The sequence below is a fragment of the Xylocopa sonorina genome, chromosome 5 (genome assembly GCF_050948175.1).
Source record: "Xylocopa sonorina isolate GNS202 chromosome 5, iyXylSono1_principal, whole genome shotgun sequence".
In the NCBI taxonomy this organism is placed as follows: domain Eukaryota; kingdom Metazoa; phylum Arthropoda; class Insecta; order Hymenoptera; family Apidae; genus Xylocopa; species Xylocopa sonorina.
Genome location: NC_135197.1, coordinates 11,038,202 through 11,065,545, shown reverse-complemented (window position 1 = coordinate 11,065,545; position 27,344 = coordinate 11,038,202). Strand labels below are relative to the sequence as shown.

Below are 27,344 nucleotides of genomic sequence, written 5' to 3'. Positions count from 1 at the left end.
AAGAAAAGGCAATATATATGATATTCGGAACCAAATCTAATGTTTTTTATTAGAAAAAGGAAAAAGTGATATTAATTCATACAGTTATATAGTAATCCAATTGAAAATATTAAGCATTACTATATATATATATATAGTGGCATTTTTTATTTTATTAGTAAGTATTATTAAACTCTTTACATATTTTTGTCGTTATAATGAATAACTGGTAGAACTCTTAACTTATATATCCACTCATTCAAACACGCATGATGGATCATTCCGTAACTATATGTACTCAGTACTCATAACTATGTCACATGATCCTTGATAACTTATAAGATTAATGCCATCATTCAACAGCTTACAAAATTTATTTCTTAATTCGTCTTCAAATTAAACAGAAATTCTAGAGAGAATAAAAAGACTTTCCTTATAATCAACCATTTTTCGATAATCGATATAAAATTGCGTTTTATCGCAATAATTCGAAAGCAAATGATGTTTTTAAACATCTTGCCTAGATTGTTTGAAAACATCTCGTTGCAAAATTTTTATATTTTCGAATCTAAACGTACGTATGTTTAGAACAATAAACTGTAAAGTGTTACATGTGTTTCATATCCAAGTAAATCATTTATTAATATCGGCCAATTTAATTTCTTCAGCTGTTTTTTTCATCTAGTAGATCGAAAGGAAATCACTTTTTTCTGAACGGAGCTTGGTACACAAAAAGAAAGAGGTACATCATTTTTCTGTCTTAGCTGTACTTATTTACGTCGAAAATTACTTACACTGTAAAAATTTGTTAAATTTAGGATTCTCGTATAACAAACGAACAGCTTATAAAACATTTAGTTGCAGCTTTATTTTAGATACCATTATTACTTCGATATCTTTCGACTTTTAAGCACTTTTCTCATTACACGTAGTCTTATCACATACAACTAAGTATGACTAAATACATTCTGTAACTTATTACATCTATCCACATACAAATAACTTCTTTTTCTTTTGTGATAAAAGTTTACAAGATATACCACGAATTGTTAAAAAATGCCGTAAATTTTTTTGCAATACCGGTTGCAAATAAATACAGCCTATACTAATAAAGAATTAAATCAAGTGACATTGATTTTCTTTTCTTTTTTTGTTTTTTTTTACGATCCTTTTCTCCTGGAGTCACATAGTGGCCTATCTTGAGACCCGAGTCGCATAGTATCAAATGTAATGGCTTCAGGGTTCCAAGTAGAGCTACTTCTCAATTCATTCATATGATACAAATCGTTGACATTTTATTAAAATGCAGTAACGGTATATATACCTATTATATACTTGCCATGACGCCTTTTCATTACTTTCCACCCATCTACGAAAAAAAACAGAGTGCGGCATCGGCAGTTAAACATTTTCATGATGATAAACGTTATCCTCCACGAAATAATTATTTAATTTAACGATACAAATAATAAATCGCGAATCATAAGAAAATCCTTAATTCGTGAACAAAGTCAAGCATTTTACAATCTTTTTCGCGTCATATTTCCATACAATTTTTCTGTTTTTCTTATTAAATTTATATTTAATAGTATTTATATCTACCTTTCACAGTGTTTTTTCTATAGGTCACGCACCAATGTTAGACATGTATTAAGTTGTGTTACTATGTATCGCGATTATTTGTGTTTTCTGATACAAAGCACCTGCAGCATTTATTGTACCGGAGGCAAGCTCGAACGATAAGAAGAAAATTTGTCTCTTTTTGAGGATAGAAATTTAGATTTTTGTTAGGTACGAAAACTATTATTTCTCTCAAATATACTTGACTACTTTGCTGATAACAGAAAAGTAGCAGAATGTAATTAAGTGAATTTAGTCGTTATACTTTTAAGTTAAGAATTCAATTGAACAATTTTACTTGTGCCATTATTACATAGAAGAAACATATTCTTTAATACTTAACTACTTAAATTCGAACAAAATGCGAGAAAATCTGTGTATTTAAATTTTATATAAAACTATTACTAGTTATATGTGTTCTTCTTCAAGTTGTTTTTTTGTTCTAGTAAAAATTTATTAACGTAATGGCATAATAATGTAATAAAGAAAAAGATACGAATGCATAAACAAAATCTGATCGCAACACGAACATCAAATATTCTTTTAACACGGTGATGTTATTTAAGATTTAATACATGTACGAATTATTTCCATTATCATGATACTTGAAAAAGTAAATTATATTTTTATCTACCGAAAGAAAATTGTTAGGTGTGTATATATATATATATATATTTTTTCAATTTATAGCAATTAAATGAAACAAAAATATAGAATGATTTATTTTTCACATATTTTTTCGTTAATGAATATATATTTTGGGGTTATTTGAAGAATGAAATTTAAACAAATACTATATATATATATGACATGTAATTTAATTTACAAAATTTCTCCGTACGACTTGCAGATCATATATATTTATATACTATTTATCTATATATCTATATATAGTAATATTAATAGCATTATCATACAACTTTATGCAGATAAAAACACACATATACGTGTAACATCCTCTAAATTTGCTGAAGCAACACTATTTTATGTATAGTACGAAGTAGACATCATATCTCGTTCATTTTATTTTAGAAAACGACTTTAACCATATTTTTTTACTGTAACATACACGCGTCAGTAATTACATACAATATCGTTCTTTCTTCCTATCATGTTACTTAACACTGTATTAACTGTTATTACATGGGATTAACATTAAAATTTATGTGGCGTTAAACAATTGCGAATACAAAAAGGAGATAGAATTTTTGTGAGAAAAAGATTGTTTACATAAGATGTATTTAAACGTAAAGCATAGTTTTATTGTACATATTAACTATATATTATTAATGTACCAAACAAGATTTTTGGATAACATCTTTATTAAAAAAGTATTTGTTACGTGTACTAAATATCAATGTACAAATATTATTTTCTTCACTGCATAAAATAGTATTGTTCAGCGTGTATTCACTTGTTACTCATAACAGAAGTTTCAATCCTTTAAAAATTGTATAACAGACAAACAATCACCACTGTTTCGGGCTTACCTCCTTAACAAGAATGTTAAATTGTAAACTTGGCTTTAAAAAGTATGTAATGTATATCCACCTCGATGGTATTTGTGGTACATGTAGGAAAAGTCGCAGATCAAAGGATACAATAGTCTCTGTAACAGAATGTTTCTTATTGAGATGTACAGAAAGCAGGTAACGAAAATGACTGATAATTCAGTCCTGCATCTCTTCTGGTATTTCGTGAGGATTAAGTATTCCTGGTACTGCCATTTGTTGTAGCCTTTTTTCTTCTTGTGCCACTCGTAATGCTGTTTCTCTCTCCTCGAGATACAAATCTGAATCATCTTCACCAGTATATTCCTTCACAAATAAAAATAATTTATTTCTTTGAACGAATAGAAATATAAATTAGAAGCAACAAAAATCATTGATAATACTTACTCTAATTTCAACAAGAAAATCCCTAAGATGTTCTTTGAATGCAGGGATATCTTGATTAAAATTAAATAAGCCTTGTACAGTTATTTTAATCTGATTATCAGTCAAATGTGGAAATGCTGCTTTAAGCAATCTTGCAACAAATTCTTGAACATATAATGTATTATCTGGTACAGGTCCCAATGGAACTTTAATTCTTCCAAGTTCGACCAGTGAAAACATGTATGCCAAAATTATAGCATGCATGTTAAGGCCTATAATGATTATGAAATAATAAAGCAATTATACAATATATAAACAATGAAACTTAATTATCACATTAAAAATTATATATATATTTATTTATTTACCTGCTATGTGAGATGAATCCGTGACTACACTGAATATGTGTTGAAGGATATCCGTGAAGTATGTCTGATAGAAATTTTGAGCATCAGGAGCAGACATTTCAATATTTTGTAAGAGTTGATGCAATATTTGCAATCCTATATCTGCAACGTTTCTCATTGTATGCTTAAACGCCCAAATTATAGAATCAAGTACAAGTTTAAATTGTGCTGGTGGAATTATAAGAAATGCAGCGAAACAAGAAACATTCACTGCCTAAAATACAAAAATATTAAAAATATTATACATATTTGTCTTATCTAATAAAATAATTCATTAAATAACTATGTAACATATAATTACCTGTAAGAGTAAAAAGAAATTTGTTCTATGTTCCGGAAATTCTTCAAAGTCTTTATTGATCATTTCTAAAGTACATTCAAACACAGCATCAAATATTTTGGGTATTTCACAGGTAATGTGATTTTCTAATTTATTTACGATAGTGGCTATAGCACTTAGCACCTCTGGTTCTCGAGCGCAATGAACATTTGTTTTCTGATAATCCAGTAATACAGCATCCAATAATGGTGGTATAAAGCTTTCTAAAACCTGGTAAGTATATGGAGCAGAACATGTTATTTTAAAAATACTGATATCCTTTAAAAAATTAAGTATTACACTATTGTACTAAATATTAGATAGTAAATTGTGCAAAAATATATGTTATATGAAAAACGCAATATTATAATTTTTATAAAGGTAAATAGTAAAAAGATCTCACCATTTGACGATCAGTTGTTCTGCTGACCCAGTCTGAGATCAATTTTAATGTTTCTTTTTTCACTACTCTCATACTTTTAATTAAAGATTGTTCCATTACCGTTTCACCATTCAAAGCTATTGCAGCACTTATATTTTCACTCATAACCTAAGGAAGAAAATGTTCGTTATTTTTTTTTTTTATTAAGACATGAAATATACTATTAAGTGGGAAGGCGAGTAACAGAGAAAGAGAAAGTGAGTGAGTGAGTGAGTGAGTGAGTGAGTGAGTGAGTGAGTGAGTGAGAGAGAGAGAGAGAGAGAGAGAGAGAGAGAGAGAGAGAGAGAGAGAGAGAGATTCGCTATACCTTATAAACGTTCAACATATCTAAATATATTCTTCCTAATTGTATCACGTATGGATGTCCAAGAGCTTTGCAGGCCCTTACATTTGTTTTCAAAATACTAGCAAGTTGTTTTACAGCTTCTTGATCCTTCAATACATCAACGTTCTGAAACGAAATACTTTTATTAAGTAAACTGTAAAAACATATAATGTTAAGAACTTTAATCTAATATTTTCTTACTTTAGATGCTTGACTTATTATGTCATCCCATACTTGATTTGGTAAAAGCATATATCTTTCTATCAAATCTTCTTGCATTACTGTATCTGTCTGTGCACTTATCATGTATCCAACTGCTTCATAAAATGTATGTACCTATATCATAGAAAATACAAGACTTATTAAAATATGTTATATTGTATTATAATTATATATAACTAATACTAATCCTAATTTCCTTTAGAAATGTTTTATATTAGTTAATTCGTTTATAATAATTTTACCTGTTGTGTTTGAAGATCACAAATGATACTACTAATAGTAGAAAGGATTTCTTCAATAAATGGTACCAACTCTCCTGTTTGAGGAGTAACAAAATGTCGCCTGCATTTCAATGCTATTTTTATGAATGTGTCACAGGCCATATCTTGCACACCATCATGAGTTTCTATAAAAAAATTCCTTATTTAGTTAAAATTCTTATTGTATTATAACACTTTATATGTAATGTAATATAAATATTCTTACCATGCATAAATTCGAAGAGTTTATTTACAACAGTCTTCAGAAACTTCCAATGTGCTCTGAGAAATCTTGGATACTGCCCGACTACATACATAATATTGCTAGCAATAATAGCTTTATTATCTTTGCCTTTCTTTTGTTCACAAAGACCCAGAAGATCTTTGATTACAGTTACTAGAAATCGCTTTTCATCTTCCTCATGCATTGCACCAGAAATACTACCTATTGCCCAGCATAACTAATAAAAAAATTAAAATTGTAGAAAAATGGCGTTTTGCTTTTTTTTTGTTTTTTAATTATAACTTTTATGATAAGGTTTTAAATACAAAATATACCAGGACTCTACAGACAACGTTTAAGGGATGATTCCTAAGGTCATTCCAAGTAACTTTTCCCTTTGCCAAAATTTCTTATTCGACTTTATTTTTGAATCATTAACGAAAAACTGGCTATCATTTTTCGTTAATAATTCGAAAACGAAACCGAAACGGAAATTTTTGCAAAGGGAAATATAGCTTGGAATAACCTCAGGAATCACCTCTTAAATGTTGTCTGTTGAGTCCTAGTACACCGTGTATATTTACCGCATTGAGATTCTTCCAAGACCATTCTGATCCATTCACTTGGTTTTGTAGTTTCTCTGTCATTATTCTTTCTGTATCCATATAATCAAGATGAGTAAGATATACAAGTGTCTCTCTCATATTTTTATATAAATTAATTGAATCAGTGTCTTTCATAAATTCTCTAACAACTTCTCCATTCTCATTTTCCACAACAAGTACCTCTTCTGGTTTAGCCATTCTGCTGATCATAATGTACCGTACTTTTGTTAGAACTGGACAATAGAATAATCTCCTTGTAAGTGATGTGTTTTTAGTGTTAAACAGCGGAGATGCAAAAGGATTTGTTCTATATAAATCCATTGCCAATGCATTCCAATATTCCAAACAAATTTTAAATATTTCAACTTCTTCCACTTCAGAAATTAAAACAAGATAGTGTAATGCTTTGAGCAGCATATCATTTAATTGCTTCTTTTCTATAAATTGTCCGTGTTCCTTTAAATATGTGCATAGGAATATAGCTAGATTTTGGATGAAATTCTGTTCTTGATCTTGACCAGCTGCATATGCCTCGCGTATATTTGTATCAAGGGGTAGAATTTGTTCTAATTGTCGCATTACATTAACAAATAACATTACAAACACATCGTCATAAGTTGTTACTGTAACACCAGCAATTTCAGTCAAGCATTTTAATGTAATATTTCTGAATATTGGTACATTTAAAAACTGTAAACAAAATAATAAAGGTTGAAAAGTAATAAAGGCATTCAAAGAGACAAACATTAATATGACATTTTTCATACATACACACACACACACACACACACACACACACATATATATATATATATATGTATCTTTACCTTGAATACTAAAGTATTTATTAATTTCGTTTCAAAAATATATCCAAGAGGAATCCAATTTAAAAACCTTAAAAGGGTTTCTAATGTAACCGCTACTAGTTGAACATTTTGTGAATTATCCAATACAAACTGACAAAGGTGAAAAATTTGTGAGAATTCACTACACATTGTATCCTTTAAATGTTTTGCTTTTGTCTGTGTCATTTGTCCACTAGAAAAGTCAAACACTTCTTCCGATAATAATTTCAAAATTGCCATATTGTTTTGACAAAGACTTTCGTTTGTTTTACTTGCTCCAACAATGTCACCGATGAAAGACTCCCAGTTTTTTGGCCATTCTCTTTTTAAAACCTACATTAAATATATTTTGTTAAATGAAAATTAAATAATATTTTTGTTCTTCTATTTCTTTTTTCCTTTAAATTATACCTGAACTAAAATCATATTGAGTTTATTGAGATAAACTTTTGAGGCTTCCATTGTTTCTGGATCGCTGCTTGTTTTTATAATAAGGCCTACAATATATTTTTTTATTCCCTCGCACTGATTTCGTGGTAATACTTTCCATCGTGTCTTTATAACTTGTTCCAATATTTGTAAAGCATAATACTTCGTTTGTTGGTTCTGTGTACATATAATTAAGTACAAATCAGAAAAATTTTTATACATACAATTAGAGATATCAATCTTGACTAAATGAATACATACCTGTGAATATTCTAGAATAGTGTCTACACGTGTCCATGCATTTGGATGTTCTTTAAGCGTTGTTAATACTTCCTGTGCAATTCTTTGTTGTTCACCTATTCCAGTGTACATACAACCTACTATGTTATCAAGAAGAGTTATATCCAGCTTTTGGTTAAAATCCAAAAGCTTAGATGCTTGTTCTGCTAACGCTGCCATTATTGTAAATTATCCAGCTTTCATACACTCTATCTGAAAATAATAAAAATTCACAGAATTATTCAATTCATTCAAATTAAAAACATAGTATACAAATAAGATTCAAGTATAACAAAGTGTTTTCAAGAAGAGTCTAATTTATTCCATACATTGGTAGTTAAGATTTAACTTAATACAAAGTAATAATGTTAATGCTAAGTCTAGAATATGGTTAACAACATAAACAATATTAGTATTTAATGTTACTAACGTGTATGGAAAGGCATTGTATTTTTAAAATGACTTCATTACTCTTAACAAAACGTCTACTTTACATTGTTACAGTTTTACAGGTAAAAATGCTAGAAGTTCATGAGACTAGAGCATTAACTAAATTGTTTTGTTTCCATACGAAAATCGTGTATTTCTGTTTATATATATATATATATGTATATATATACACATACACACATGTATATACATATGTACACACATATATATACACACGGATATATATGCATACATATATACATATACGTACATAACCACAAGGATATAAAAAAAAAGAAAAAAAAAAACAGAATGCGATATAAATAATGAAACGAAACAGAAGCAATAATAAACTAGAAAATCACTGTTAACGTGTAGCGAGGGAGGTCACCGCACTGCGACCGCTCGACCTAACCTACATTTGTCAATCGCAAACAAGGTTATGTGAAAATTTATTGTATGCGTAATGTTTATAAATTGGCCATAAAACGTGTTTTATGTAATACAATTGATGAAACACAAGTGAAAAATGATAAGGACGTAAAATATTAGTAACAGGTTATTGGAATTCGTAGATTTTTGTTATCCGGGTGCACTTTACTCATTGCGTCGTTGTTCAACGAATAAAGTATCGTAAACGACGTTTGCACATACCGCATCAACTCCCACACGTAGATTCTCAATTCGTAGGTAAAAAACACACGTTTCACACTAGCAATCACAATCTCTCGCAGTAAATCACAATCAGAAAAAGGCCAAACACACAACCGCTGATTCCCGCGCGCGACCAATTTCGTTCCTCGTTTCACAGACTCGCTGTTCCTCACCGTCTCTTTCTCTCTCTCTATCTTTCGCACGTTCTCTCGCTCGTCACTCCTGTCTCTGCTCCGTTTGCGACGATCGTCAGTAAAGAGAGCTCCACTCGTAAATGTACGATACCCACCGAGGCCGTTCTTCGTCGTGACTTTATTTCTTAAATCTCATATGAATTTCCTGTTATGCTCTTCACTTTTAATGATAAACGAGAACAGTGGCAGCTTTACGTCGTCCTTAAATCCAACCTACAGATTTTCGAAAATAATAACAAAATGGCTGAACACGTTACGCGGACCATTGCGGAGAGACGGTCATTTTCATTGGTTCTAACGATGTGTATTATCCAATCAGAAAAACTCTAGCGACTGTTTCTAAACGTCACAAATTACGTCACGTGATGTCATGCAACACGTGTTCTCCATTTTGACTTGAAATTTATCTAACATTTCATATGAATAAGTATGGCGTATCTGCTCTGTTAACGAACGGTCGCAATTCATGTTGTCATTTACGTATTTTCTTTTTCTCTACATTCACAACGTATTGTTAATGCAATGAGAATGATAGTGTGTTTGCAAATGTTTATTCGTCACGAAACGTGAAGTCTCGAACGAAGAATCTCTGCGATTACTATCCTACTTGCAAGCATATGACAGTTTGTGATCTATTATCTTTTTGTTAGATGCCTGTATCAGAATGTCGACGATTTAATCAGCTGAGTAGCATTTATAACACAGAAGTGCAGAGAAACCGAAGTTGTTCTAAATAATCAATATTTATGTATATAATTAATTAGATATGTCTTGTCAGATAAAAGGTATTGCGAATCTAACCAATACAAGCAATATCAAAGAGTTACTTTTTGGGACTTTTACTAAAAGATGTAAGTTACTTTATTCTGTTCTTCTGTTTACTATAGAAATAATAAACGTAATCGTGAATATTCTTTAGATGACGTTCCACAAGATGAATTACCATTACAAGACTGTTTTATATCGTTGTCATCGACTGGAGATGTTCTTGCTATGGCATGTAATACAAAGATGATTATATTAATTTGTATGTGTCACGCATCTTTTTTCAGTTTACATGCAGTATATAAAGTATCTATAATATGGAATTGTTAATATTTAATGGCATCATTTTATTTTAGCAAGATGGGATTCATTAGAACTAGATGAGACAAAAAGTAAATTCCATATGATATGGTATGGTGAAGTTGTTAAAGAAGAAAAGTGAGTTTTCAGTCATGTCAAATTTTATATTTTTTTATTACTACAAACTTCTTTGAAAATATATCTATATATTGCAAGCGTTTTTTAGCGAATGGATAACGTCTGTGATTTGTTTACCTTTATTATCATTGGGAAAAGCCAGTAGTGGTACAAATCCAGATTGGACATGTATTATAGTTGGATTTAACACTGGTTTTATTAGGTTTTATACAGAAGTAAGTTGAAATAGAAAATAATGAATTCGTGAGGAGTGGCATAAAATAAACATATTTGTTTTAGACGGGCGCATTATTGTTAGGGGAACAGTTGCATAATGAATCAGTTGTAGGGCTAAAATGTCAATCTTTTCGTGCTCCTAGACACATGGGTGATACTGGTCTAGCTGAAGAAGTTTATGTGACTTATAATAGCGTTGTATGTGTACTGCAAGGTTTTTCTTTGTTTTCTACATTACGAGCATGCAGAAATCATTTGGCTAGAGGTACAAAAATGAAGTCCAACATAAGTTATGCAAATTCATATTTGCATGAATTTAATGTATTTTTTCAATTTTTAATAACAATACATTTTTATTGTTTCAGTTCAAGCAAACTGTGATGATTTACCACCTATTACAAATTTATCGTACAAGAAGTGGGGTTATAAAAGTCAAGACATTGTAAATGACTCGGAAGTAATTGGTACCACTTCAGTAAATAGTTTTGATCATTTAATGACAGCTTCAATCTGCGGTGGATATAATGCATCTTATAGATCCAGTGCACCACAGCATAGTTTAGTTCTTGCAACTGGTAAACGACCATTTGTTGGTTTTCATTATGCATTAGAAGGTGGTTCAGCTCCTGTTCTATCAGATGTTGCAATAGCAATGGCCAGCAAATTAGCAAACGCAATTGGAACTGCAGTTCCGTGAGTGTTGTATAATATGTTCATGCTGTGCATTTAATACAAATTAGGACATATTGTCTCTCTTTCTCTCTCTCCCACTATACACACAAGATTTTATAATTATATATATTTTTTTATACCTTCTTTTTGTTTTTTAGTTGGTTTCCTCTTAATTGGGGCAATTCAAAACATCAGACATCGCATGAAGTATTGAAAACTAATGTTCATGAACCGGTTGAACCAATGACTTGTAGGTTTGGATTAAGTGATGTTACAAGAGAAGGTTACTCAATAGTATCCAGTCCAAACAAGGCATTATCAGTAATTTTAGATGCCATGGGTAGAGTATTATTAATAGATAACAGATCTGCTATGGCTCTGAGAATGTGGAAGGGTTATAGAGATGCACAATGTGGTTGGATCGAAGTAGAGGAAGAGAAACATAGTGGAGTATCTAAAGCATTTACTAAATTTAAACAAATTCCGCAGTTGCGTTCTGCTTTGTTTTTAGTCATTTATGCTCCAAAAAAGGGTGTAATAGATATATGGAGTACTCAACAGGGCCCTAAAATTACTACGTTTACTGCTAGTAAACGTGGACGGTGGGTAACATTTCTTTTTATTTTTTTATTAAAAATTAATATCAAACAATTGATTTAATTGAATATTATTATACAGACTACTTTACATCAATTATGGACTTCTTGGTGCGAATGATAACGTAAACTTATCAAGAAATAAACCGCAATATTCGTGTATTTTTATGGATCCACTTGGGGGACTAAAAGAAATTACAGTTCCGTTCCATTTTGCTCTTAATAGTAAAAACGGGAAGAGAGCACGTGATATACATTTACTTAAAAAGTTAAAAACGTTTTTACGGGAGGAAGAGTTTGAAGATGAGAAATTAGTGTCAGAAATTGAGAATATCTGTTCAGATTTGAAAACTAATGAAATCAAAGTACAAACGTTAGAGATGTTACTGTCAAATAAAAACATTGTACCCGATGCATTACTTACAGCTACAAATTGTTTTAGTAGAAAACTAGATGATTATGGTATATATTATTTTTATTATCACATACAACAATCCCACATGAACATAGTAAGTATTTGAATTTCGTATTACAGAGACAGAGGAAATGGAACCCACGGCAAAAACACTCTATTTATTAACAACGCAATTACAACAAATTATTAAATTTTATAAACATATTAAATTTCAATTTGATACTTCAGACAGTACTCCTTCTATAGATAATGACGATAGTGATTTGAGTAGAAGAAATTTAGCTTCGATCTTATTAACTTCTGAAAGAGAAGTGAATAGGATTTTTGAATTGTTTAATAAAGTAAATGATTACAAGTGTTCAGATTTTAAAACAGAGTGTAAAGTAAAATTTAAAGAGGAGGGGAACATTTTTTTAGATTTTTTATCTTGTTTCGAACTTGGAACATCAGGATTTATAGACATAAAAAAGGATATAAAGGTTGAAAAAGAACAACATATTGGTAAGTTTCTTTATTGTAAGATAAAACAAATATATTTTAAATTTAATTAAAAATATTCCTTTTAACGTTTTTTCAGCTCGGTTAATCTACGAGGGATGTATACGTTCATGCGATAAAATTGAAATATGGAAAGAAGTTGCAAAGTGCAGCAATATTCAACCATTTGTCTTTATGAAATTCGCTTTAACTTATTGGCTTCATAGAAAGCAAGATCTATGCTTACAAATAGAACTAAAACAGTTTACGCAACTTTTAAATGCTATTTGTTTAATAACTAGTAAGCATTAAATGCATTCTGTATAGTAAAAATTTAATTTATATTGTTATGTCTCGAACTTTATTTATTTTATAGATGTTGAAGAGATATGTGGAGAATATAATGAAATGTCTTTATGGTGGAAAAAGGTTCGTAATATTCTTTCGGATTCAACGAATCCATTTAATGCGCTTTGTGCAGCTTTGATGTGCAGAGCTGTTGCTATGTCTGTAGAAAAGTATAAAGAAAAGTGTGTTAATAAAACTCAAGACAACGATGATCAAGAAAGAAAAGACATTAACAATGAGAATGATTCGAAAGAAATGCAGCAACACCGAGATTATGTTAGCACTTTGAAATCAGACGATGAAGTATGCAATTTAACAAATGAATGGGAAAATATTACTAAAGACAGTTGTCAATTTACATTGCTTATTGGAAACCTTGAGGATGTTACGATTTTAGATGCTATTGTTAGGTAATTAATAATGAACTCTGTTTATGGTGTAATGTTCCAGAATTCTCATAAAACTCTGATTTCAGTCAGCAACCTCCATCAGATGCTACAATGCAATTTTTTGCATTACCGTTTGTAAAACCGGATATTTCTTTGGGATCTATTCTCTCGAGAGGGAAAGGTATATTTTGGTTGTTATTATTCGTACTTATTCACAATTCTATACTTTACTTTTATTATCTTGATTAGGTTCTGTATCAGAGATAGTTGCGAAATGGATTGCTTCTACGGGCATCGATCCGGTTCAATTAATAGATACAACGGATACAGAGTTCACTCATTCACAGTTAATGCCTTTAGAATTACAAAATTCTTCAGATGAAACTTGCGATGTCGATGATTCGCAGTCCGGTTTAGAGAAACCTCTTTCAATGTCTCTTGATGGAATTGACCCGATTAATATAAAAAACGAAGACAAAGATAGTACAAATGCCACTACATGTATTTTAGGTAAAATATAGCAATAATCTTTTTCCATATTTATCGTTTTTTTAATTTGTAGTTTGTGTTATTTAAAATTTTGGTTTTCAATTTCTAGGAAGAATTAAAGTACTGAAACGCCATTTTCCATACAGTTTAACAAGTAGCGTTCTACTAGCTAATATATGTTGGGAATTCGCAATGTCGTGGAATAAAGATATCTCTCACTTGAAGTCTCTCGAAGCTGCATTATCTGTTTTACGGCAAATACCAATGAAACATATGAGGCACGGTAAGAGAATAGGAGAAATTGGTGATAAGAATTAGGGATTTTCATCATTTTATAAAGGTGATACATTAGTTTTTCGTTAGGTGTTTGTTGTTTACTGTGGTCAGTTCATATAAAGAAACGAATGGAAGCAGTTGCAAAATTAATCAATAAACTTGGAAAGTTACCAAAGGAAAGATTGTGCATACAAGAGGTTGGCCTATCTGATATACAAACGGTTACATTTCTGCAAAATTGTGTCACATTTTTAGAAATATTCATTGATGTAAGTTTTTCTCAGATTAAGATTTAATTTAAGATATAATATTATACTAATGGTCTCGTCACGCATCAGTCCGAAGTACTTGAACCAGGAGAGAATAACGTCATTAAAACGGAAGAACTGTGGGAAGGATGCATTTCCGGACCACAGCCGTTTGCTGCATTAGCTATTTCTCAAGCACCCGCTTGGTATGACCTAATCATGTTGCATATACAGTTGGCTAATGTCTTATACATGATGGCATATTTTAATTTGAAAGTAACAAAACCATTAAACAATTTATTTGAGTCAGTAGTAAGTAAACGAAAAATATTAATAAAGATGAATACTACTTTATCTATATTTGCAATTTTCATATGTATTCTAAATATATAGGTGCAACCATATTTTTTTCAATCAATAGCAGACAAAGTAATGCTTACATGGTACAGAGATGACAAAAGAGATAATCTAAGGACCGTGTTCCTTTGTCGTATAATTAGCGCGTCGATGGATTTTATTCATCAAGAAACAACAGACGGAAGAATGGTCAGTTCAACACAAGCCGTTCAGTGGATGAGTAAATGTCAAACATTAGCATCAATTTGGAAAATTAATAACGATGAACTAAGGGTATATCAAGTTTGTCAGTTATATGTGAACGGTTTTGATCGACTAGCAGAAGAAGTAAGTGAATAACGTTATAAATAAAGGAAGATAATATTCTCTCTGGCTAGGAAATATATACATTTAGTATTTTTCAACAGGTTATTACAGCCGTAAATGATGTCGAAAAATTAGCAGAAGATCTGCTGCCGATCGCTGGTAGAAGAATGATGGCATATCTTTCAAAAACACCAGATCTGTTGGAGGAAGTTTCTCGCATAAGTCCTGCGCTCACTAAATATTTAGAGAGCCTCGTAAGTATCTGTGCGTCATAATTATTTTTTAATGATCTTTTTAATCTTATTATAAATAACATCAATTTCTGTAGGATGTGCCGGACGTAATTTGTACAAATTGTTCGAACGATGATACCATTGAATTGATACGGCGGATTTCGAGACATTTGCCCGAAACACATTCTAATTATCATCTTGCACAATTAATGTTAGATGCGGCGTTTATTTATGAAAGTACAACATGATGTTCAAGTATCTAAGTAGCGCTGATTTCTGGTAAGGAATAAATTCGATAAATCTATCCGTATTTTTTGTTTTTAATTCGTTGTATTGAATCTGATGTTTTAAGTAAATATAAAAAATATAGTTAGCATGTTTATTATTGACAACCCATCATGTCAGAAATACTTGAAACATTTGATCGCAACGAACTGTGGTATGTATAAATACGCATATATATATATGTATATTTATGCTTCGTACATAGTGGATTAAAGCAAAAATATCTTTACAATTCTAAATATTATTTAATTTACTTTTCACTAAGAACTGGAAGTGAATATGAAATTAGTTGTGCTTAATTTTCTTATCTAGTACGTCTTACAGTTATTAAAATAACTTGTAATTTACATATTTTAACGCAACGTTTATCCTATACACGATATTTCAATATTTTAAACTATTTATTTACAAAATATAATTCAATTACGACAATTTGTTCTTAATCGTTCAAAATTTATCGATAATCGGTAATTCGTGTCTTCAAGACACATTTTACAGATTTTTCTTTTCGAAGAAGCGCGGTGCTTACAATTCGTTTAGTTAAAAACGTATAGCAAACCCTTTGTATTGTAGCCTAGAGATGCCTTCCCAATTTGTAAATTCGCAGTGATGAATTTCACTCCCTGGACTTCCAACTTTTGATAGCCATTGCGTCCTGAAATAAGACATTCGATCATACTTCTAAATTAAAGTTATTACCTTTCATGCATTTCATAGTTTATCCTAAAAAATTGAGTTTTTTTTGCACTTGACATTATCGGTTATGATATTGTTAACAAACTATAAATTTCGATAATAGTTTTGATCAATCGTTAATGGAATTCTACAATCATCTGTCCTTCACACGCATTGAAATCACCGTTTCGTTACGTTCTCATGGTTTTTATGCTCAGACGTTTTTCAATGGTCAGTCTAATTTCACATAAATCTGATGAGAAGGCAAAACGGATTACTCTGTGCGTATTGTCTTGCTCCTAATTTAATAACCGCGTAAAAGTTTAGAAACCGTCAAATAACAATCGATTAAGTGTGGAAATTGTACGTGCAACAATCTGCGGCGGTCACGATTGTACCAACAAGCGTTTCGCAAGTATAATTAGCAGTTAATCGGACCGAGTTCAGATATTTTAAGCAGCTGTCGAAGTAGGATCTTTAAAGTCGATCAGCTGACCCGTGACAACAACACAGACCGAGCCATCAACGCGTTGGTCAACCGATTTATCATCGATATTCTGAATTTAGGATATCTTCGCTTCTGCTTTTCCTCGAACAAGCCTCATTTTTCAAGGACTAGACGCGACAGATTTGTACAAGTTTCTGGATTTCATAGACTAAAATACTGTTTCATTGTATTGAATAATTGTTTTTCATTTGGTCAGCTTTTGTATCGCACAAGTAATATTCGAACAAGTGAACGTAACACGTCGAAGCTGTGAATTTTAAACGAAGTTGGACATGAACGATTTCCTTCTGGGGAGAAGCCAGAAATCAGTGTTTCGTCCTCGACCGAGCTATTCAGGTTCACGAGCAATGTAAATTCGGTCGCGAAATCTGTCCCGCGGGACGTTCTCTGGTTACTAGTACTTAATGACCGTGTTCGTGTTTTATATTCATTCGTATAGCAACAATCTTGTCTGGCGTGAGAAATAATTTGTCTTTCTACCGTTGTTTCTTCTGTCCGTACGCAATTGGCAAAATATATGGATCAGTAGGTCTGGCTCACATCTCTAAATAACGATTACATCCTTCTCATCTCATTCGTTCTCTGTCGTTCCTTGCAAACAATTCACCGCTTTTTTCTTCGTATTTCTTTAACAATGAACTATATCACTGGTACAAATTCTTGTTTAATCTCTCATCTTTCTTTCTTTTACCCTTTTTACCATAGTGACCACTGTCCACGCGTGTGATATGGCTGTAAAGTTCCATATCATCGACAATACTCTAGAGTATGCATTGTATCGTCTTGTTAATTCTACGATGTGGCTTTTTAAGCGCAATAAGAGGACGTTACTTACCGAAGAACCGTGGTGCCACGCACCAGCGGCTGGTTGGAAATAGTTGTCCGCAAAGTAACCGGCTCGATTCGGCGATAATTCGCGAAGGAAAGAGACGGCGGCGGCCCGCGCTATTATTTCATTAGATCATTATTAAAGTCAGGCCCAACTACCTAATGGCCGTTACTCGGCAATTTGCGGCTAAGGTCACGCGATTTTAAGGGAGCACTGAATTCGTGCGCTTACGTTAGCGAGCGTATGTCACTAATTCGTAGAAGAAACAAAAAAAGGACTGGAGAGGGAGGGAGAGAGAGAGAAACAGGAATGAAGATCATCATTGTTCTTTTACACGAGTGATTCATAAAACGATTCACGAGAAAATCCAATTGAACGAATTCGTTTAGCGGATAATCGATGCGAAGAAAAACGTCAGTTTTGCCGCTTGTTCGAGTACTGAAAGAAAAACGAGGCGAAGCATGATGCTCGGTCTGCAAATTTGCCTTATTTTATCTCTCTTTCTTAGTAAGCGCAGATAAATTTCAATAAAAATGAAGTTTTGCGTTGTTGTTTACCGATCGGCGCCACCGACGGTTTGTGCAAAGGCATCGGTGAGAAGAGATCGTAACTCACATTTGATCGATGAGAGCACGTGGCCCCTGCATTTTTCCGAGTATCGTACCGGACTTGGTGTTCTTCACCCAGCCGCAAATCCCCAGTTCCTGGCATATGTCCCTCACGTACTTTGGAAAGTATACACCTGCAAATGCGTCCAATCCCAGGCAAACTCATTTACAATGACAAACGAAAGAGAAGAATCATTCTTGGTGGATTTCGTTTCGACCTTGTACAAATGTCCTCGAGAACGGTAATATCGGTATAATTAACCGTAAAGTCAATTCTAAGTTTTACATTACACACACGATGTCAATGTCGACAGAAAACAGTAATAGTTCCGTGCCAGCAATTCTGATTAAGAAGCGAGAAAAGAATTTTATCGTCTCTTAGACGATTCTTAAGCTTTATTAAATTTACTGTTTATCAATTTATGATTTTTCTTTACCGAGTTAAATAAACCACATTTCTTTCGACCTTGACGTCCTGTTAGCTCTATCCGTAGATCCATAAGTATGTTTAAACAACGAAAATCCTGTTACAACGCGGAACGAGTTCCATCGAATATCCGAGGAAATTCGGGCTGAGGAAACTGCATTCTTACCCTGCACCTTGCCAAAGACCTCGAATTCAACGGAAAGCAGAGGCTCGTTACGAAGGGGATCGTCCGCTTCCATTCTACCCGGCGAAGGGGATGTTTTGGGTCACCTTACAAGCTCCACTTCTTTGATTCACGAGAGTACGAAATGTTTCCGGCACGCGGTCAGCATACAAAAACACGCTCGCTCCTCGGCTTCGACTTCTTTCGTTCTGTTTGACGGACGGACACTCTCTTCACCTTTCCCCGTGATACGACCTACCGACTGATTCTGATCATTGCACCACAGCGTCGCGACGCCTCAAATAGACTCCCCACTACGCCGGGTGCAGAATCCAACCGCGATTGATCGAGAATCGATCATCAACGGTCATTATTGACGCTGCTGCCAGTGTTGTCCTTCGACGTCGAAGATCTCCTCTCGATCGGTTCTTCGCTATATTTTTAATCGCCCTTGCACGACGTTTTCGTAGTTTTTCCCGCCTCGCCCTTGACGCGGCAGGGATTGCTTTACGCCTGTTGGTACTTCCATTTTTGGGATTATGCGTGGTGTTCAGGAGGGAAACTGAGTAGAATGTAAACGTTTGCAATAAGTAACGATGTACACATTGGATGGATTTAGTTCTTTTCTTTTCTTCATTTTCTTTTTTTTGTATTTCAATCAAACGTTTCGTGATAAAAGTCGCGTGTACGGGCGTATAAATATAATATCGTTGCTTCTGTTACGCGGAGCAACTTGCGCAACGCGTGTTTTAACGACGCAGAGTGACGTTCGAGCAAAAATAAGGTCCGACGAAGCTGATGTTCTCGAACGCGATCGGACGCGATCGATTCCGGTTTTCTGCGGGATGCCGGAGGGCAACTTCCGCCGCGATGGCGGCGGCGGCCGCGGCCGTGCTGTGCTTGTGTTCGTGTGTTCATTGTGAAAATATTAAATGTAGGCCAGGAGGGCAGCCGCTTATCATCGAACTAGCCACTTCCCATCGATGTGCCAGCCGCCCATTGTCCTGTCATTATTCCAGTTAATTAATTATTAGTACGCCATGACGTCGTAATTGATGTACAAGAGCGAAATCTGCGGGGTGTACAGGATGCAGGGGAGAAGGTTATAACCTATTTATAATGATCGGGCCCAGTCTATTACCATTGTCATCATCAAGGTCTCATCTAACGACAGAATCGCGAGTGTACGCTTTTGATAATCATAAGAGTCGGTGAAAAGGAAAGGAATTAGTTTGATAATGCTCGATCGACTGGGTGTCGATGGCGAGAGCGACGACTAACGTGTAACGATGACTAGAAGTCCTACGGAATCGACGCGCTGACGAGCATTCCCTTCGCGACATTCTTATAATCGCGAGTCCTTATAATCTAAGTCGTTTCATTTCTCGATAATGTATCGATCGAGTGAATTGACCAGGTCACGGATATAGCTGAAACTTTCATCTAATCGTCCATGATATTTCTATATAGTTACGTACAATTCCACGAGTATCGTATATTTTACGAGTCACGCGCGGTAATTCGATTCTTCGAATAATTTCTGAATGAACCATCACGTAATCGTGTGTCTACACGTACGTATACACTTCTACCTTGTACAACTTACGTTGCACAGGTCTGCGCGTACGTGTTTCTAGCCGAAGCGAGTTCCTCCTTCGTTGTGGACTTGGACGATGCGGATGGACTCGCAGAGTCGCGTACTCGAAACGTACACAGTTGAAAACACAATTATGTACATTCCTCGTACACGGCGTTCCCTATGTACACGCACGTTTTATAATATCGTCACTCGTTCACAGCCATTCACCAAGTCCATCGTTGAACTTGGTCGATTCTGGACCTTTCTGTCTCGCAAACCGTCCAACCTTTCTCATCGCCCTATCTTAACTTAAACCGGTACCCTAAGCTTCTATCTGCGTGTCTATCTACGTCTATCTATCGGTCTCTATATCTATCGAATTATTTACTGTGCTCAATCCACTGTCTACCCGTTTTACGAACGTTTCGACGACTTCAGTGCGAAGTCCGCGCAAAATGATTGGCTCACAAAAGTTTCTGCGACCCAGAACATGCACTGCACGAACACTTCTTCCTCTTCCAGAACTTGAACTTGCCCGCGTTGGTTTTTCTTTTCCTCTACTTCGATATTACAATGTGCGACGATCGATCGAGAGAAGAAATTCAGTCGAATTGTTAGGAGTTTCGTTTCTTAGGCGTTTACTTTAGACGAGAGATTCAGGATTCGTCGGTAGAATGGCGGCACTGTTCGGCAAGAGCGCTCCGTTCTCCGTGTCTTTGGTGTTGCCATCTGGCCGGGGCCGGAAGTCCTTCGAGGCCACCAGCAAGTTCCGTCGTCTTGCCTCTTTCTTCTCGCGTTCGACCTGGAAACAAATCACGATTACTGATAGTTTTATTTAATCATCCAGACACTTTGACCACTACCACAACAGATGATACCATAAATTACTAATTTAAAGGTAATAACTATCTAATAAAACGTGTTTAAGACAAATAAATGGAACTCTACTCTGAACCTTACGATACGTGCAAGATGTTCGAACTTTTATCGTAATATTACAATATCGTATTCGGATAGAGTAGAGCGTAAAAAAATGCAGATGGGTACCGTCGACTAACCTTGAAGAATAATCGAAAATAGTGGCAAGGGAATACGACGCACTTGCCGCCGTCCTCTTCGGCGTCGATGTAAACGCCACGGACCAGGATAGAGTTGCTGCAGTTGAGAAGTACCAGCAGGACAAAACTTCCGATGTGGACGATCCAGCAGGACAGTTCCTTGTTGTCAGGCAGAAACCACAGGTCGAGCACGGTCCAGATGCCACGCCAAACGTTCACCGTACCCAGGAAGCTAAGTAGCAGGAAACTGTCAGCAGCTAACAGGCGGGTCAAGCCCTGGAGATGAGTGCATGCGTATCGCATCAACGGTTGCAAGGAAAACGTCACCGTCACTATCACGTATCCGATGGCCTGCAATTGAACGCGTCAATTGTTCAAATATAAATAGAGAGACCCATTGGCAGCCGCAAATTATTCATTTCAGGTGTTCCGATTTAGGGCCAATTTGATAATGTTCTTAATAAAGTGATTGCGTTACATCTTAGATGAAAAAATTGTCGAATCCTACTTTTATTTTAATTTTTCTGTTTTTTCGTATGTAATGCTTTCGATGGGATGCGGGGGTGCGGTGGTTGGTTCCTCTTGTTCCATTCAGTCGACGAGAACAGGAAAAGGGTTTTGGTAGGCGACGTTCGCGTTCCCGTTGATCGGAGATTCCAGCGAATTAACCGACAGCAAATTGTCTCTGTCGCTGTTTTACAATTTCGAAGTGGCATTGCGAGCGTGCAAATGCGTGAATTGGATGACCCTCGCGCAATCATCGACCCTCTTGAGAATTTGCGTTATCGCGATCATCGCGCGAACTGTACCGGGCCAATTTCTCGTAAGGATCTCCGGTGGAAGCCTCTGAGAGGGACTTCACTTCTCAATTCAGTGGAAGGTTCATTGAATCAACTGTCAAACAGTATCGAGTGCCGTCGTGTAAACACTATCGTGGCGTTATCAATGAACGCACTTAAGCGATTTTTAAATGGCAACGAGCTTTATCTTTGTATTTTAAGCAAATGCGTTAAACTTAGATAAGCGTTACACGATTGCTTATCTTTTTACTCCGATTTGTGCCTCCCAAGGATTTTGGTCCCGATTTCACAGAATCGAACTGATTTTTTCAGAGTGCAGAAATGAAACGCCTGTGTTCAAGTGGCTGGCTTCAAAGTGAAGCCAGTGTGCCCTAAGGGTGTGAACGAAGGTCCAAAGACGAAGGTCCAAATCGTTGACATACGATCAATGATTCGGGTGATTCGCGAGTGAACAATGTCCGCTGACTTCGTTCCAATTAAACGTCGACAATTCGCACGAGAATACCGTTGATAAGTTAAGCAGGCGTCGATTAGCACGTCTGGAGGAAGAGCAGGTGCACTCTGGCGCCACGAAATTTATTTATATTCCCGTTGGTTTTTCCTCCGGGATTAAAACTGAAAAGTTAAAATCGCGTTTGATCGACCGAGGACGATAACCTACCAGCGTGGTTCGATTCAGTGATCGAAGATCGCTTTGCAAATCCCTAATACCAGTGATAACGAATTCGTATTACGAATTAACGGTACGGTTTCTAGACAAATCTTATCGTTTGCATCGACGAGACGTTCGTCGCGTCAGATTTCTTTCGTACAGGTGATCGCGTTTTTATTTGCTGCCAGTCATCCGAGGGGGGAAAAATCGCAACAAACAGTCGAATGTTATTGTTATCGCGGAGGATACATGGCGCCAACTGAGTCATCGTTTTGCAACCAAATAATTCCACGGGTTGCTGATTGAAGTTTGCGGTGTTGAAATGTTTGTACGGACTCGTTTCTATTTGTCGATGTTTCATGGCACGAAGGATCGCGATCATCGGCGAATAATCGGTGTAGAAAACGGGAGAAGAAAGTTGGATCGATTGTTCGGGCGAGTGGTACCGGACTGGTAAACGCGGGCAGGCGGTACGATTGCGCGAAGCCGTGGATGTTTCGAGGTGTCTGGCCCGAATTAAACGAGGGTTTTGAATGGAACAGGACCAAGCGACGGTTTAATCGGCTCGTGCATAGGTCTCCGTTTGAGGATCAACGATCGTCATTATTGAAAAATTAAACAAATCCTCTCGTTGACCGCGTTCTCTCCGCAACGTATTCAGACAAGTAAACGCAGCCCGGTAATAAAGTGTCTTTGCGCACACATACATACATCAACAGTTTTGTCATGTGCCCTCGCAATCATACAATTGGCGAATATTCAATTATACAATCGGACCAACGGAGTGCCGCTCGCCGCACTGTGCGTAGGTGGCACGTTTCAAAATGTCGTTCAACACGTGATTGCTAATGACACCCGACGACACGTGTTCATCGATAGGAAACTTTTATCGAGTGTTTGCACGCATACCGCGTTTTCGCAGATTCGCGCGATTAGAGGCAAGTAAATGGACGATCGTGGTTCATTCACGTTACCGCACACAAGCGTTTCCCGCGCGCACACGCGGAGAGGACAGTCGTCGAAGTAGAAACGAAGGAGAGAAGAGAACGTTTAGAGAGATACTTACGAGGGATCCGATGGCGGAGTACTTTAGATCCTCTGGGAACAGGTACATCTCGAAAAGTATCCAGGCGCCTCTCCACACGAACACGACCAACGTACCGACCACCCCAACGCTGAAGGCACAATCCAATAAGTACAACGACCAGTCCCTCGTGTTCTGTAATCAGACAACATAAACAATAGATAAGTATCATTTGCAGGTAAGAAACCCGGCAAAATATTTGAAGAGGCGCGGGAACTACGATAAATAGCGCAACGTTAGTGTCAATTGTATATCACTTACGGCGAAGATCACTTATGGGGAAAAACGTTCGTAATTTACCCTACGACAGGTGTTCAGTTTTCAATTGGACTTTGCACGAATACCTACAACCGAATAGCAAGAGAACATTACGATATTTTTTTGTTCGTTAGTTTAATTACTCTTTTACTTTTTGTTGCTTTAAAACGCATCGAACAGTAACACGAATGATTCGATGAAACAAGAGTTATTTTCTGCGGCACACATTTTTTCGCGTAGATCGCCAACTCGTGCTTCCCTAAAATGACTGATTCATTGAATACTAAATTGCTGGCGTGTCGAAGGGATGGGGATATTACTATGACACTGCACCATCACGAGAAGTGGAAATTGTGGAAGAATATAGCTAACAAATATTCACATATTTCGAATAGATAAAGTAAAAAGAAAGAACAAGAAAGTGCAACGTTACGAACTTCGAGAGATTAGTATGATGGTTGATTTACTGGAAAGAGAACCACTTTGACAATTTGATCCGGAAGGATCTTCCGGTCGGCACTCCCTTTACGAGATACTACTTTTATAGGAGTATATCACTCATTCATCTTTCCATAATACCCTTCTGTCCTCGATTTTTAACTGACAGAGAGAATTCAACTGGCGGTAATTTAAGACTGTTCCACTGTCTCCGTTCTACAATATCGTCTTCGATAAATCATCTCTTAACATCGCTAAGAAGCAGCAAATTTGATCACAAAAAAAGGAACACTGATTGATAAATAATTTAGTTCGAATAGAATGATCGTTCTATGTGTCAGATTCTGGAGAAATGTTTCAGCAAATGGAAACCGTTCAGACACGTTCAGCACAGATAATAGTGTGTAATTTGTAAAAATTATGTCTACGAAATCGTTCGATTCTCATTTTGTTTGGAGAAAGCGTCGAAATTGGTGCGACTGCAGGCCGCGCTCGTGCGTGTGCATACTGCACGGACGCGATGCTGTTCGACTGTTGGGAGAGACAGCCGGAAACTGTGCTTATACCTTGCACATCGATGCAGTGTATCGCACAGCTCTGGCTTCAGCGACGCGTCAAAACACGCTGTCTAGCCTCTTACGTTTCCTATTTAACATTTACCCTCCTTCCGATCGTTTTCAATAAATTCCTATCGTATCTGCCACGACTTTCGAGGAAACCAGGAAAGAAACGAATCGTGTACCGTGATACGATTTAATTAAACGGCATCGTCAAAAAATCGTGCACGACTACGCTTGGTAAACATTTACCTTAGCCTCGACAAATAATGCGAATCAGCCAAGTATTTATAGGCATGGGTGAATATTTACGTTTAGAAGTGGCGCGAATGTTTCAAGAGATTTCGCAGCCTTGCGGGTAATTTCGTTCATTTGTATCGCTCGTGACCCACAATACTGTCGATGAAACGGAACTGTGGAATACGAAGATGATCGATCAAGATAGAAGGGTACGCGACGTTATCGTTACAGGGATGGAAAATGTTCGCAGTTCCGTATATATGCAAGTACTATTGGAATCAATCCGCTATCGAATTTTCATTTACACGAACGAAGGATGAAAACAGCTTTTCCTTCTGTAAACTTCATTCAGAACGAACCTGTTTTCCGACGACGAATTTTTGATACGCATAAATCCAGCTACTTACGTTCACACGGAACATGGTTTGCACCTCGAAGTATCCCGGACATGAGTCCAGGCAAAGGGAGAACGGTGGCGCGGAGATGTTCCTGACGGCGCGTAAGACGGCCAGTGCAAGGAGGCTGACGGCGGTGGTAGCGAAAACTGTGCTCGGCGTGTATTCCGTGTACTGATCGAGGGCCTGCCAGGCACCACGCCACGCATTTACGCAGCAGAACCCGAAAACGGCCGTGTACAATCTGGAGCCGACATAGTACGACAATCTGTGCTTGTCCGGGTGCAAAAGCTCGTTCAGAATATTTTGCGAGACGTTGAACGCGTACAACCCTACGAAACCGATCATTATCGAGGCCAAGCTGCTCATCACTGGATTCTTCGGATAGACGTAGACGTCGCTCAGGCCCCAGGTGCTTCTCCAGTAACCAACGACCGCCGGAGCGACCACGGTCGCTGAGAACACCGTGTCCAAAATCGTGAGTATCGTGTAATGGAGACGACTCGATGAACGACCGCTTAGCCCGCTCGTCATTCCGGTGCCACCGCGTAACTCGACCATTTTCATCCAATCCTGATCGAGTCTAGTCGCACTGCTCATCATGCATGATTCGAGGCTGTGGTCTCGCGCTCTCTTTGGTGGTGCATGTCTTCGGGCCGGGCTTTCGAACGATACGTCCACCCGAGAGAGCCTGTCATTATTCACCGATGAAAATTCCTGTCCGTTGCTCTTCGAGTCGTGCCTGTTCAATGGCGATCGTTGTCAAGTTCAAACGAATGCGAACTTCCGAGCGACTTCGGACTATCGGACGTTGTTCGATGATCTGCTCCTCGACGTCGACGACTCCTTACCGATCGACGTGGACGTTCAAGCATGCTGTCAAAGTATCCTCGAATGTTTCGACCATGGTCCGGCTGTGTCGTTCCTTCGAACTCCGTTCGAGATTCACCGCGGCTGATCGAGATTCGCGACAATTTCCTGCTCTACGATCAAGCTTTGCAGCGGATCTTCTTAAAGTAATATTGTTTCTGGATCGTAGTGATCATCCTATCGAGGGAATTTCTTTCGTTGGCAGTTTAGAGCTTTGTGGGTAGCAGTCTTCTTGAACGATAAGAAGATAATCCGACCGAATTTCGTGGCTTCTTCTCAACATCCTTGGACTGTCAGCAAATTTTTCATCGCACAGAACGCACCCAATCCACTCCAGGATCAAGGGAGAACTTAGAGGAAAAGAGAGTTCCAATGGTTTGTATATGGTCTCGATAGTCTTGTTCGCGTACAGTAGCTCGGAGAATCAAGCTTTTCAACGCTTGTAACACTTTTCCTGACAATGATAACAATCGCAGAACGTAATAGTGTGCCGTCGATGGTGCACCGATGGACACGGGGCGAGTACGCGAGACTGTCAGCCGACAGGTCGGGCTGCGGGTGAGTACTGGCATCTGTTCACTCAC

General features: G+C 36.3%; 4 protein-coding genes across 10 annotated transcripts; 1 reads left to right on the top strand and 3 right to left on the bottom strand.

Annotated features, from left to right (window-relative positions):
* Nucleotides 1–822: 822 nt before the first annotated feature.
* On the bottom strand, nucleotides 823–9,362 carry Emb (exportin-1 emb). 5 transcript variants are annotated; one of them, XM_076895929.1, is made up of 14 exons: nucleotides 9,089–9,362; nucleotides 7,815–8,041; nucleotides 7,536–7,730; nucleotides 7,107–7,457; nucleotides 6,259–6,969; nucleotides 5,678–5,912; nucleotides 5,434–5,597; nucleotides 5,171–5,305; nucleotides 4,952–5,095; nucleotides 4,606–4,752; nucleotides 4,185–4,433; nucleotides 3,845–4,097; nucleotides 3,498–3,748; nucleotides 823–3,416 (listed from the first exon to the last, which is right to left on the bottom strand). In XM_076895929.1, the coding sequence occupies exons 2-14, from the start codon at nucleotides 8,010–8,012 to the stop codon at nucleotides 3,270–3,272; spliced, it is 3,180 nt and encodes a 1,059-aa protein (XP_076752044.1). In that variant the 5' UTR covers nucleotides 8,013–8,041; nucleotides 9,089–9,362; the 3' UTR covers nucleotides 823–3,269. The 5 variants fall into 5 exon arrangements, with proteins under 5 accessions (XP_076752044.1, XP_076752043.1, XP_076752045.1 ...); XM_076895928.1 differs by having other exon boundaries at nucleotides 7,815–8,045; nucleotides 9,089–9,361; XM_076895930.1 differs by having other exon boundaries at nucleotides 7,815–8,045; nucleotides 9,205–9,358.
* A 149-nt stretch (nucleotides 9,363–9,511) lies between these two features.
* Rab3-gap (Rab3 GTPase activating protein) lies at nucleotides 9,512–15,707 on the top strand. 2 transcript variants are annotated; one of them, XM_076895761.1, is made up of 19 exons: nucleotides 9,512–9,960; nucleotides 10,029–10,136; nucleotides 10,231–10,312; nucleotides 10,401–10,527; nucleotides 10,592–10,793; nucleotides 10,894–11,221; nucleotides 11,359–11,802; nucleotides 11,879–12,258; nucleotides 12,332–12,712; nucleotides 12,789–12,989; nucleotides 13,065–13,446; nucleotides 13,512–13,606; nucleotides 13,675–13,935; nucleotides 14,024–14,197; nucleotides 14,278–14,459; nucleotides 14,529–14,750; nucleotides 14,832–15,122; nucleotides 15,203–15,355; nucleotides 15,430–15,707. In XM_076895761.1, exons 1-19 carry the CDS (start codon nucleotides 9,876–9,878, stop codon nucleotides 15,580–15,582), a joined length of 4,251 nt encoding a protein of 1,416 aa, XP_076751876.1. In that variant the 5' UTR covers nucleotides 9,512–9,875; the 3' UTR covers nucleotides 15,583–15,707. The 2 variants fall into 2 exon arrangements, with proteins under 2 accessions (XP_076751876.1, XP_076751877.1); XM_076895762.1 differs by lacking the exon at nucleotides 9,512–9,960 and having other exon boundaries at nucleotides 10,391–10,527.
* LOC143424000 (acylphosphatase-2) lies at nucleotides 15,700–19,091 on the bottom strand. Its single transcript, XM_076895763.1, has 3 exons — nucleotides 18,833–19,091; nucleotides 18,247–18,373; nucleotides 15,700–16,274 (listed from the first exon to the last, which is right to left on the bottom strand). The coding sequence occupies exons 1-3, from the start codon at nucleotides 18,903–18,905 to the stop codon at nucleotides 16,160–16,162; spliced, it is 315 nt and encodes a 104-aa protein (XP_076751878.1). The 5' UTR covers nucleotides 18,906–19,091; the 3' UTR covers nucleotides 15,700–16,159.
* A 374-nt stretch (nucleotides 19,092–19,465) lies between these two features.
* Nucleotides 19,466–26,700, bottom strand: LOC143423648 (uncharacterized). Of its 2 annotated transcripts, none has more exons than XM_076895135.1 (4): nucleotides 25,903–26,700; nucleotides 23,985–24,137; nucleotides 21,510–21,817; nucleotides 19,466–21,210 (listed from the first exon to the last, which is right to left on the bottom strand). In XM_076895135.1, the coding sequence occupies exons 1-4, from the start codon at nucleotides 26,491–26,493 to the stop codon at nucleotides 21,039–21,041; spliced, it is 1,224 nt and encodes a 407-aa protein (XP_076751250.1). In that variant the 5' UTR covers nucleotides 26,494–26,700; the 3' UTR covers nucleotides 19,466–21,038. The 2 variants fall into 2 exon arrangements, with proteins under 2 accessions (XP_076751250.1, XP_076751249.1); XM_076895134.1 differs by having other exon boundaries at nucleotides 21,467–21,817; nucleotides 25,903–26,695.
* Nucleotides 26,701–27,344: the final 644 nt, after the last annotated feature.

Bases quoted from the DNA above. Each gene is read 5' to 3' on its own strand.
- Emb (XM_076895929.1), bottom strand. From the start codon at position 8,012: ATGGCAGCGTTAGCAGAACAAGCATCTAAGCTTTTGGATTTTAACCAA. The intron at 5,913-6,258 runs GTAAATATACAC...TTTTTTTATTAG, and splicing joins CTTGGAAGAATCTCAATGCG to TTATGCTGGGCAATAGGTAG. The intron at 3,417-3,497 runs GTAAGTATTATC...TTATTTGTGAAG, and splicing joins ATTTTCTTGTTGAAATTAGA to GAATATACTGGTGAAGATGA.
- Rab3-gap (XM_076895761.1), top strand. From the start codon at position 9,876: ATGTCTTGTCAGATAAAAGGTATTGCGAATCTAACCAATACAAGCAAT. The intron at 10,137-10,230 runs GTATGTGTCACG...ATTTTATTTTAG, and splicing joins AAAGATGATTATATTAATTT to CAAGATGGGATTCATTAGAA. The intron at 10,313-10,400 runs GTGAGTTTTCAG...AGCGTTTTTTAG, and splicing joins GAAGTTGTTAAAGAAGAAAA to CGAATGGATAACGTCTGTGA.
- LOC143424000 (XM_076895763.1), bottom strand. From the start codon at position 18,905: ATGGAAGCGGACGATCCCCTTCGTAACGAGCCTCTGCTTTCCGTTGAA. The intron at 18,374-18,832 runs GTAAGAATGCAG...ACGCATTTGCAG, and splicing joins GGTCTTTGGCAAGGTGCAGG to GTGTATACTTTCCAAAGTAC. The intron at 16,275-18,246 runs GTGAGTTACGAT...GTCTTATTTCAG, and splicing joins CGTGCTCTCATCGATCAAAT to GACGCAATGGCTATCAAAAG.
- LOC143423648 (XM_076895134.1), bottom strand. From the start codon at position 26,493: ATGATGAGCAGTGCGACTAGACTCGATCAGGATTGGATGAAAATGGTC. The intron at 24,138-25,902 runs GTAAGTAGCTGG...GTCTGATTACAG, and splicing joins AAACCATGTTCCGTGTGAAC to AACACGAGGGACTGGTCGTT. The intron at 21,211-21,466 runs GTTAGTCGACGG...ATTTGTTTCCAG, and splicing joins ATTTTCGATTATTCTTCAAG to GTCGAACGCGAGAAGAAAGA.